Raw genomic sequence first — 12,821 nt, 5'->3', positions numbered from 1 at the left:
TTTTATATTTCGGCCGTGCACCACGTGACCCTGGGAAGATCCTAAATGTTTTTATGTTCTGCATGCAGTAATGCGCCCGTCGCAGTTCTATAACACGCGTTAATATGGATCCCATCAATAGATCAATTTGCAGGGAAAAAAACTCGAATAATACCGATAATAATAGTAAATTGTACTCTGTGCTATCTAAAGTGGAGAACTGGGATAAACTGAGTTGCAGTTTTCATACAATGGGAATAGGAGCGGTCGAAAAGTCATAGCCCGTACAGACCTCCAAATCAAAGTTTCAGTTTTCAAATAAAAGGTACTCTAGTAAAAACGGAAAATTTTCACCGAAGCTGTTTATCTACATGAACATCTACATTTAATCTAGATAAACAACTGGTTCAACATCAGCAATGTGCGAGCCAGAAAAAAATGTTTCGTTCATTCCTTCAGTAGTTTAGATTATACACATGGTTAGTTATTGATTGACAATAGGCATTATTAATCCTTGGATATCTTCTTTGACCGTGGCCATTTAACGGGCATATGCTTCGTGTGGCACGTAATGCCCGTCGTATCGTACCGTATAGTACGTTCACCTTAATGCTGCATGCCAGCGTGCACGCTCAACAGAATCAAGGCACTTAACAGGAAATTCCGCTTGTAGTAAGGTCGTGACGCACCATTCTCACTCCCAAACGAAACCCACAACGTACGACGCTGGGCCACGCACCACAGACGCTATGGACATCACCGCGAGCATTATACATATGTCCGTCTGCAGTTACGTCACGAAAGAGAGAGTCAGACCGACCCGCTAACTCTACTTTCCTATAACTACAGCAGCAAAAATAAAAGAACGAGAAAAATTCTAGTGCTACGAAGCTTTGCTGCTGTCTGCAGGCTCCTACCCAACGCTGGCGGTATCGGCAGTGCCACGGTACCTCTGTACAATCGGCAGAGAGTCAGGCATAGTTGCGTAGTCTGTTCAACTTCAGATCATTGCGGCTGGGATTGGGCGTAGCGTTTGGTAGTATTGCTGACGTAACAGACTAATCGAACATGGTCTCGTGTTTTTCGGCTGTTGTCACGCAGCAGCCTGCCTTTCTATTGCCGTTGCCGTTGCCGCCGATAGAATCGTAGGGCCGATCTAGGGATGAGGCCAGATCGCCGTAACGTTGCCGCACGCATCCAAGTAGTGTTACTAAGTGGCTAGAAATATATGCTGTACACTAGCGAGATGGTTGATTGGGGCAATATACCCCTGCGCATGTCTACGTACATATATATGTATCTTCTTCGTCGTTGTTGTCGCCGTGAATGTTGTGCGGGCGTGCCGCTGACCCATGACCTGGGCCTCCTCCGCACTAGAGACACTACAAGAGCTAAGAAAAAGACGGGAATCCCACTGCCGGCTACAGTCAACCTGAAAGACCTCTCGCGTCGCAGCTGAAAGGGACCAGCACAGGTCGGCCAACAAGGGAACGCAATAACGAGAAAAAAATAGAGATCACCACAGAAAATGCCATTCAATGGTTACAAGTAATATACGAACTGCGGCAAAGTGCTTACGCTAAGCTAAATGACGTTAGATTGCTACGGCAATCCCTGTAACCCGTAGAGTGCAGACCAGGCTACACGAATGCTTAATAAGTGGCGCGTAATATCTTCAGTCTGTCTTACAACGGGCCCGTCAAAAAGGTTATGTTAGGAATGAAGGTTGCTGTTAGGCTATCGAAAGCTCTGTATATATAATGCTTGAACTGCAAACATTGTATAGGTCGACTTGATGAACTCAAAAGTGGAGACAGTTTGACCGAGCAATTGATCGTAATAGAACGACGGTACCGTAACTGTGAAGTGACGAACAGGCAGCGACAGAAAAGAATAACAAACAGCGTCGAAGGCGGATTCGATGGTTAGCGGAGGCGTAACCGTCCGACAGTTAAGAAACTGATATTGACGGAACGACTACGTGTTGCGCCAACCACAAAGCCTATGGCCGACATGCTATCTGCCAGATATAGCTGAAGAATTATAACCTCTATATATACATATATAGGTTAAGCCACGTCGGAACTTGCAATTTTGTTCAGATTTTGTGCTTATCTGAAATATTATATTGCCGAAGCAATATATAGAAGCGGTACTAGGACCGTCATAAACGTGCACTTCACACTTACAAATTATTGCAATTAACTTCTCGTAACTTGCGCTATCTATCAAAGTAAACAGTTGTCCCTTGATCTTGATTAAGCACGCACTTGTACCTTCCTATAATCTGCTTTCTGTTGAAAACAAAGTATCTATGCATAGAAGTCAAGACTTTCGTATTGAGATATATGTACAGATACGACTTAGTCTAGTTTCGCGTGCCTATGGCGTATCCCTGGGCTGAGAACCAGATCGTATCGTGACTGGCTAACGGATTTATTTTTGCTATATCTTTGTGAGGGCTTTTGGCTCATGTTCCGCACTCTTTCCCGGTAAGCGTTGAGAACTTGCGACCCTAGGATCGTGCGATCTTCCAGCGAAACAGGCTTGAATGAGAGGTCTCTGAGGTTAACCTGGCCGAAGACCTCATTTCGGGCTAAGAGCCGTCAGTTCATAAATGTTAGACTAGCTAGGCACTTAACTTGCTTTAACCCTCTAACTTCTTACACCAGCAACGTCGGGGTCGTCAATTTTACATCTCACAATCTACCACTAACCGTCGGTCAAAGCGGACTGCTGTTTACAAATAAACGATTTTTTTCCGCTTTTAAAGCGGCACTTTTTTCTAAAAAGCCCGCTTTGTGCCTTAGCCTCATAACGTGCCATTCAATTGAGAGCAGATCGTCTCGCAGGTCGACGATGAGTAGGAAATAAATAGAGGTGACCTAAACTACATATGTTCAGGCGAGGATCGTAGGCTGTTTGGCGATAGTTAACTAAGCAGGCCATAAATGGCCACAACTAATGGCTGCGATGGTGCATTTCGTAGCATTTGCACACGAATTGTGCAGAGGCACATGGCTATTACGAAAACTAATTTAACTCTAAGTTTGCCCTTGGTCTAAGGTGATTCGAGTTTGTTTTTAGCCGAGACCTGAGGAGACAGTTAACATATGCATGCATATATGTCGTACATAATTAGATTTCCGCTTGTTTATTGTCTACTAAAAACTTACTTTTTGAATGTATCCATATCCCTTCAGTATGAGTCTTCAGTATGTGTCAGTTATCTCTATGTGAAAGAGCCATGGACTTTAATCTTTCTTCAAGTAGCTGCGGTACTAACTGAATGATCATAGGACATGCCATACAGAATACCATACAGCTCTTCTTGTATTGATGCCAATGATTACCGTCCACATGTCTCAAGTCACTGTGCTTGAGTGAATCAGGTTTAAATCATTGCGCATAGAAGACTACTCCATTATCGGATCGCCAATTGTCTATATGTGTATATACGATAATAAACAAGCTCGTACAGTAAACCGCTAAAAACATTCGAAACAACTGAATTTAGCGCTTTTCGTGCGGCTATTACAGTTAAGCACTGCGTCCCTCATAAAATTGCCAAGCACATTTTTCTATATTATAATTTGTTTTCTATAATAAAATAAAAATATATTTACGGAACATTAATATAAGTATTACAACCATTTCTTGTGCACATATTTTTTTGCACATTTAAATTTCAAATAGACGTTTCTTTTAAGTAATTTCTCATATAGCCTTCTCATAATAACGAAATAAATGGGGCGGTCTTTGCACACGGACATAATATGCACACGGACGGAAATAACAGCTTGTTTGATCAGCGTGTGTGATACGTTTCGACAAACTGCTACGGAAATGTACGCTACTTTCCATGAAAGACAATCACTATTTTTTGTCTCTTCGAATAAATGTATTAACCCTAACAAAATGTTCGTGGTTTTTTTAAAGAGGTACATTTACCTAATTAGTAGCAAAGACGTTAGGGAGGTGACATTGAATTTGACAATGAAACACATCGTCCGTGTGGACGATGTGTTTCATTTTCTGAACCAGCTTTGTTCTTGTTTTTTTTTTATGGGAGAATAGCTGCTTCACTGAGAATGAAGTTCCGAAATGAAATTTTCTGGGGTGGTCTTGTTAGAGGCATCGCGGGAGGTCGATGTCGATCGCCTCAGGACACATCTCACGAGCGCGCACATTTGCTGTCTCTCTGCACTTTCGGAGCCGTAGCTTTCCTACGACCCAACTTGATTCTATTGTATGAAGTCGTGAGGTGGCTACTGAGATCGTCTGAAGGATGCGACACAAGCTTTAAGAGCGGCTATCGATCGATAAAGATCATTCGATTCTATTCATTGTGATATCAATAGGTTTCGCACAAAAAAGCCGTAGACGAGCCGAAATCGTGCAACTATATTGGTAGGCGACAATTTCGGATTAACGCAGATCGAACTGATCACAACAAGTGTTCACAGTGATCATGTCGAAGAAGATGCTGTCGCTGAAAATGATGAGGATATGCTGATGAAGATGAAAATGTCTGAGGTCACTCATACGATCTTCTTATTGAATTCCGTTTTCATTTTTCTTACACATTACATACGCGCAAACGTTAATCTTACACGAATCAAACATCTTTGTTAGACACCGGAAGAGTTGTCTTCAACGTTTAGGACACTATGATTAACGGGAGCATGTAGCTTATGTCGAAACAACAAGCCTTATCAAACGCGCGATGCCCATGCTATTTATCTATTAATTGATAGTTTTTCCTACTCAAAAAGGAGTAAGCTATTTCTTCAGAAATCCAATAGCAGAGTTCCGAAATGTAAATAAAACTTACTTTGAACCTTACTCTCATGATTCTTCTAATTCACCTATCTGATATTGTTTCGATACAAGATTACCGTCTGTTGTACAAATATTCGTACTTTCGTAGTAGTCTATTATATATATTTAATCAAAAAATTCTATATTTAATAAAAAAATATACCAAACGTCACGCTAAGGTTGTCTCTAATAAATAGTAATTTATTCGGCGAGTCGTGTATTTCGATAAATATAATCAGATACCATTATAGTATCTTTTCAACAGGTTTGCCAAAGCTTGTGTAGTAATCAGTAAACGATAATTTACTTCGCCTACGAGCTTCATACACGCGTTTACAAAAAAAAAATTCAATTTCCCCTTCCTTCCCATTTAGGTTAGGCCCCTAAATAAGCAAATAAACGAGTTAATCAAGTTACTCTTATGTCAAACTTACCGCTTGATTCTAGTAGTAGTAAATCTCAATGTGCATATAATTTTAACATCATGACACATTATAGGACTCCCAATTAGCTACTTGATTACAAATCCATATTTTTATTAAATTTAAAAGTACTTCATCCATTAATATAGGGCCTGTGTGCTCAAGGTTCGACAAATGCACACTGGCTTTCTAATAACCGTAATACATCAGTTTGTGGTGTCTATAGTATATTATGTACGGTACTAAGCATCGATTAACCTTCGGTGGTTAAGTAACTTACATCACTTATCCACACCTATATCTATTTATAAAGTTGAACGTTTTTTTTTTCACATCCTCAGGTCCATATCATGGAGAACGATTTTATTCTTGAAGACAATTTGGTTGTTAAGTGCCGCAGCCTACTGGGCCCTCCTTAACTGACCGCCTACTACTCCCCGTCTCCTCCAAATGTCTACGATAGACGAGGACGCAACAAGCAGTAATCCCTTCCCCCAGTCCCACTGTCGCGTCTCATGTAGGCTCAGCCACTCTGACGTGCCGGGGCAGCCGAATTGAGTCGTTGCGGTGAGCGGCGGCGTTACCCGTTCGCCCGTTGGAAATCACACACAAGCGACCGGCACAGATCAGCACATCATTCACTGCAGTAAACACGGAATCGACGACACATTACTCACACAACAGGACAGAACAGAAATTGATTGTGCTTTTTTTCGCTGCTTCGGTTTGCTTCACATAGTCGCCACAATGGTACGTAATAGCTTTAGTCACTCAGATGATATTCTTCCGGATACTCATCATACTCCGTTAAGATGATTTTTGTTTACGAGGCGTTTTATTAAAATATGTAGTCCTCGTAAAATCTCCCACCTGCATATACTGCTGCTGTCCGCTGTCACTGCTGCTCGGGTCCGCGTAGAAATTACGCGTATTTAATGCTGGCGGTAATGATGGCAAGGTAAATGATCCGCTCCGCGTAACTCACTGCGCAAGTCGCCCTGCTCTAAGCCGCCAACAGCGGCACTAGAAGCAGTCGTAGCAGTAATGGCAGTGACTGGGAACTGTTGGTAGCACCGTCTGTCTGTCTGTCGAGGACGAGCTGTCTGATGTTATAGTCGAATGCTACTGCGTCCTCGAGGTTTCTAGTTTCAGTTGCATCGGCCGTCTCTCTATATCGATAATATGAATAGAATTTGTTCCATTCTAATGTTTCGCACATTTCATTAAAACTCCCTACTCGAAAGAGGAGATTATGTATGCTGCCGGAGAAGAACTGTTTGTTAATCTGTTAATGGAGTTGTGGGTGTTTTCATCAAAAAAAAAAGTCATGCTTATCACTCGACTGGCAGTCTGTACTAATTCAACTTTCGAAGATTCTGTTTTTTTTTTCACAAACATTGACGGCTTAGTTTCAAGTTCGTCGTATGACGCTTCAACAGGCTACCCGAACAAGTAACTAGGATAAAGAATGATCTTCTTATGACGTAATATATAATCTATTTAATAATAACTTACAATAATTAGGTATTATGGTAGCACTCATAGAGCGCAAAGATTCAAAAAAACAATTTCATAGCATGTTTCTCAGCGTGTATAATATGCGTTCCCATCGAGGTCGGAATACGATCAAGCAATGAGGCGAACATTATTTTGAGGTTTCTTCAAGTACATATTACATATTTACAAAACAAATACAGTTTATAAAGTCGGTATCGACCAATGAGGTTTAGTCCGAGTAAATTTTGTAGTGGCAAGCGTTACGGAATGTTGAATGACGATTTAGTTTCTCTTGTTTAGTTTATATAGAGGGCCGTTGAGATATTACACACATTTTATGAACGGAATTTATACAAATAATAATAATGTATGTGTTTTGGGGCGTAGCTAAAACCAGCATTTTTTTTTTGCTTCAAGAAAACGAGAGCTATAATAAAATACCCGTTTTGTAAAATATATTACGGCAGGAGGAGAAATGGATCGATTTAATCAAACAAAATCATTCTGAATATATTCTCTTAACAATTGCAATTCCGAATAGAGCTATGGCCTGCGGCCGAAATCCTTAGAGATACATAGTAGCAGGTACATTATTTTAGCGAGTGGGATTTCTCAATGCATATTTTCGCATCTTATCTGTTTACTATTACAATATTTAAAATACTTTTATATTTTCTGTGTACATATCTTGTAATAAAGTGTTTCAACTTAACTGAAGCATCTCTTGATCGAGATCTAACTTGGAACCAAAAAGAAATATACGAAATCGTTACGTACTTAGTGATATAATTTGTCACCCTAAATATTCAAAATAAAAAATCTGGTGTATGTGTGCGGCGGAAGCAACACATTCGCACACAGGTATTTGCAATCGTAAGGAGTAAGAGCTCAAAAACAGTGAAACTTGGGTGTGGTGCATATCTACATTGGTGGCTCTTTAATCTCTGACGCATTTTTTGATGGATAATATATAATATCGCGTTCAAAGGCATTCGTTTCTAATTGCAATTTCACCTAATTATCCTTCGCGAGAGAAAAAGTTTAGTGGTTTTGTAGCAGAAACAAGTAAATGCCTGACCGCGAAGCTGCTAATTGCAAATTTAAGACCCTCGTGTGGTACATATGTTTTTTGCAACAATCCTGTACAAGGCATTATAAGAATATTATTATAGTGCTTACTTTTTGCTTTTATATACGAATCTGTTGTCCTGCAGGGAAACGAGACGTCGCTACCGATGGAGATGTGCTCGACGTTTGACGCCGAGGAAATCAAGCGTCTGGGGAAACGGTTCAAGAAGCTGGACCTGGACAACTCGGGCTCGCTGTCCATCGACGAGTTTATGTCTCTGCCCGAGCTGCAGCAGAATCCTCTCGTCCAACGTGTCATCGACATCTTTGATACAGACGGAAACGGCGAGGTCGACTTTAAAGGTAACTAACTCATCAAATCAGGTTTACAGACACTGCAGAAACTTATTGTCTTTGAATGTTTGGGCACGCGTTTTTGCAGCGTTGATTTCCGCTTATATGTGATAAAGCAATAGACGGTTGCTAGGAGTTTGATCTGGTTGTAAATCATCGGCTTTAAAACAAGTTGAGCCCCCTACGCAAGTCTCATTTCTAAGATTCTTGCTCGTAACAACCTGATCATACGTTTTGTTGAGCGGTTTGTATTTTTCTATTTTCACTTTATTTGTTTTCTTCAGAGTTTATCCAGGGGGTCAGTCAGTTCAGCGTAAAGGGAGATAAGGAAGGAAAGCTCCGGTTCGCGTTTCGGATCTATGATATGGACAATGATGGCTTTATCTCAAATGGCGAACTCTTTCATGTTCTCAAGATGATGGTTGGCAACAACTTAAAAGAAGCGCAGCTACAACAGATTGTCGACAAGACGATCTTGTTTGCTGACAAAGACGAAGATGGTCGAATATCATTCGAGGAGTTTTGCTCCGTTGTTGGCAATACCGATATTCATAAAAAAATGGTCGTTGATGTTTAATCAGGCGCAACAAAAATCAACAAGTTTCCAGCAACAATTATTAGTATTTGGCTTTATAAAGTTGAACTGGTAGGTACGGTTCAACTCCTAACTTAACAAGTGACTAAACGGTTTGACGAGGTATCAAGAATAGCACATAATAGGCGAACACTCATATAATGCAGGACGCCTTTAAGTTGGCCATGTCCTTTCAGTATAACAACAGGACGAGAGCACAGTGTACACATAGACACAACAGGTGCCGCAGTAATAGCACCAGAAAAATAAGAAGAAAAACACCAGCTCGACGATAGATTCTAGACTTATCCGCGACTCCTTTGCCTGTTCTAGCAAAGTTGTTAAGGGTTGCGTTTATAGTAAACCGACGACCAATGGCTGCCAGCTAAATCAATAGACAGCATCAAGTCTGCATGAAGAATTAAGCAGTTAGTAATGAAAGGAGCTGTAACGAAGTATTGAGCCTGTTGAATCATGTAGCAAGTTTTGTATTCGGACGACGCACGGAAAAATGCACGAATGCAAAAGACAACGCCAACCAGTATGATATCGGCGATAATTACGATTTAGAACGTTGAATAGCAGATGAAGAGCATTATGCTGAGACAACGAAGATATTATTATAGCTGTTTTTGCATGCTGTAATTATAAAGGAAAAAGTAGTCAAAATCGTCTGCTTTCGAAGTTATGCGATGAAGAATTTCATAACCCAAAAAAAGCAGAAAGTGAAGCTTCGAGAACGTGGAAGAGTGTGAAGAAAATGGAAAGAGATGGACAGAGTGCCAAGGTGCCGTCAAGAAACCTTCAGGGAGAGAAATAAGGCAAAGGTGAAGAACACATAGTTATGATTATGCTGATACTGATGCTGATACATAGCGATGATGATGGTGACAATGACACCAAAACAGCCTCTAGCTTTATTTGAACCCCAACAACCCCGATGCTGCCTACCCCGGCAACAGAATTACGATAGTGACATCAATACGATAACAACAAAATCAAAAACGAGTGGAAAAAGTTTGAAGTGATTAAAGGCGAAAGCAGATGATAAAGCGGAATTGGAAAAGGAAAAGATCAGCAATAATAACAATAAAAGCAGCAAGATCGGAATTGAGTCCTTGAGCTAAAACGGGACCCATCATTCGTCTCAGAGGCCGAAATGACGACGACACCGCATGTAACAGTCATTATTGTTACCTACCTTAGTTCCAATCTTCTCAGTTTACGCTGTTCGCTGACTCTGTTGTAGTGGCGCAAGTCTACGTAACCTGTCACTTACATAGTGTGTTAATTATCATCAAAATGATGAACCACTTACGTAGGGGAACACGTAACGTAATTCAATGCGCGCCGTTCAACGTTCCGCAACGTGCAATGCTATTTGCGCGCTGCCCGCGCTCCCTCTGGACGTAGAGTTAGCGCATTCTTGACACATAACACCAAAAACACTTCAGCAACAACAACAACAACATAATAATAATAATAGTAATCATGAAAGAAAGAAGATATTTGTAATACTTTTGAAGAGCAACGAGCACAAATATGAAAAAAAAACATACGCTGTCACATACTGAAACTGACGAGCCAATTTAGTCACTCACTCACTCATTCACTCACTCACTGAACAGGTTCATGAGGGCAAACATGACGACGTTCTTGATGATCAAAATGCAGAAAATAGCAGCGCGAAAGCAACTCGTACACCGACACGCAATCGCTGAAGCTTACGTAAATCTCTATTCAACATTGTCTAATGATATAACTGATACGTAACATGCGGTAAACTCGGTTGACAGACAGACAAACAGACAGACAGTTGGGAATGCCTGCGCATGGGGCCATCAACGTGGCGACTATGAAGCAAAGTTGCGGTGGTGGCCATCTTAGATAAGCTAATTTTTAACAAAAACCAGAGCAAGGAAAAGGCAGCGGCGACGACAACAACGACAATAACCAATAATGAATGAGATTTAGGGGTGGAGAATTTCAGTCGTTTGTGTATATCTAGCAATCGCGAGCGATTGAAAATACGAAGAATATTCTTTACATACGTTTTATGTATACAGGTACACAAAATGTATATGTATGCAGAATAATAATCATCGTAGCAGAAACGGCAGAAGCAGCAGCGATATCAACATTAACAATTATCAGTGATGGAGAAACTCCCTAAGGAGAATGTACATAAGCAAGAGCAAGCAAAACACTCGAAACATCACGCGTCGAAAATCACAATTGAGCATCCAAGAAAATTTCCGACATTCCAGATCTATTCTACTCTCATTGTACAGCTGCTATGTGTAATATTAATAGTACAGAAAAATGGAAAAGTCAAAATAAAAGAAATGAGTAAGCTAGAAAGACGACCATAAAAAGGGGGGCTTATCAAACTAATATACAACCAAATACAAAGATCTCGTGGGAGTCTAAATAGGAAAAAAGAATTGTAGGAAATAAGTTTTTGCGTAAAACTGTGTTCACACACGCAATGAACACACACACACACAGACACACACTCACACGCTCACACACACACACACACATATATATATATATATATATATATATATATAGTAATTCCCTAACGTCAGATTAATATCAGTCGCCGGCGAAATATATGAACTGATATTTCTTTTTTAATTTTATTTTATATTATCATAAAAAATATATATACATATATACATAGTACACTGCCGCCCTAGTCATAAAGAGGATGGTGATGAAATAATAGTAATGAAAGTGGCATGAACAGATGCATAAGTTGAGAATGAGAGTTCGCGAGAGAAGGATGGGAGCGAGAGAGAAAAAGTGACGAAATTTTGTTTGATAATGTTTAACAACAAAAGAAAAGCAAGTCAAGGTGACACTCAAAAGGCAGAGATATATGAAATGCAGTCTGCGAACTGAGCAGTGGGCACTGACGGCGGCAAACGGTGCAGGAAGAGAAACAGCGTGAAATGGAGGACGAGTAAGGAGAAAAAAGATAGAAGAAGTGCTTGTCAGGGAAAGTAAAGAGGAAACTCGGCCGACACCTGGAACTGTAGCTAGAGAGATACGATGTGACATATTGTCAGTGTTTAACCGTCCTACGGAGATTACATCAAACGTTAAACATAACAAATTCGACAGGGGGTGGCGTCAAAGAGAAACGGGAAAAGGAATTTTTCTAGTTGTAATTATCTCGTAGATATTTTGGGATCGCAATCGACCGGAAAGTCATATATTCGACCGAGATTACAAAATTAATACATTGCTTGCAAGGACGATGGAAGACAGATGTTCAGTCTGGTATCGGGGGAGCGAGTTGAAATCTAAAATTAGAAAAATTTGACGAAACGTAATGAAAAAAATAGAACAGTTGAAAGAAGAACATTGGAATAAACGACATAAATGAACAGGATGTGTCGGACGGAGAGTAAGCCCTGAGGCGGTTTCATCTTGCCACACGCCCCTAGTCCCTCAGTCAGTCAACTTACCCCTCGCTAGAATATTCTCTTACATAGTAGATCGAATATATATATAACAATAAGATGAGCGATGAATCAGACTAATGAATACGAGAACCAAAAAAACCTCAACTTATTAAAAACAGCGTCAGAAGCTCGAGCAACAAAAGCTGAACGAATCGAAAAGCTTCATGAGCTCAATAGTGGAGCACGGTTCATTCGTTTTTGCCATTTGATGAAATGTGGCATACTTTAGAGGAAGAAATTGTATTGTCTTTATTTATACTTTTACCCCACTTCTATGCTTTGTAATTTTGCTACTTTCCACGTTTTTTTATATGATACTGCTAACGCGTTTTTAAATAATTCACGATGTCTCAACATTAATTAATGAATATCGCAAATGTCTAAATGGGTTAAAAAATGAGCTGGTGTTCTGCAATAAAGATGAACATGGGTACTAAGCGATACGAACATTATTAAGCTGATGTAAAACAAACGTTGCGTCTATTCTGATTTGTTATTTTATAAATGCGACCTTTTTGTGGTTAATAATCTTGCAATTTTTATCGATATGTATTATTTATTGTTTTCAATGTTGTCGAGATTGTTGCTATAAGTAACCATGATCAAATGTTAGATAAAATCAGGATATATATA

The 12,821-nt window shown here is 40.1% G+C and overlaps 1 protein-coding gene across 1 annotated transcript; it reads left to right on the top strand.

Moving 5' to 3' along the window:
- Positions 1-5,338: 5,338 nt before the first annotated feature.
- LOC111261267 (calcineurin subunit B type 2) lies at positions 5,339-12,740 on the top strand. The gene is made up of 3 exons (XM_022834620.2): positions 5,339-5,972; positions 7,934-8,150; positions 8,426-12,740. The coding sequence occupies exons 1-3, from the start codon at positions 5,970-5,972 to the stop codon at positions 8,716-8,718; spliced, it is 513 nt and encodes a 170-aa protein (XP_022690355.1). The 5' UTR covers positions 5,339-5,969; the 3' UTR covers positions 8,719-12,740.
- Positions 12,741-12,821: the final 81 nt, after the last annotated feature.

The sequence above is a fragment of the Varroa jacobsoni genome, unplaced genomic scaffold (assembly GCF_002532875.2).
Source record: "Varroa jacobsoni isolate VJ856 unplaced genomic scaffold, vjacob_1.0 scaffold_538, whole genome shotgun sequence".
Taxonomy (NCBI): Eukaryota; Metazoa; Arthropoda; class Arachnida; order Mesostigmata; family Varroidae; genus Varroa; species Varroa jacobsoni.
Note: the sequence above shows the minus strand (reverse complement) of the source record. Positions and strands in the feature narration are given on the sequence as shown.

Bases quoted from the DNA above. Each gene is read 5' to 3' on its own strand.
- LOC111261267 (XM_022834620.2), top strand. The intron at 8,151-8,425 runs GTAACTAACTCA...TGTTTTCTTCAG, and splicing joins CGGCGAGGTCGACTTTAAAG to AGTTTATCCAGGGGGTCAGT.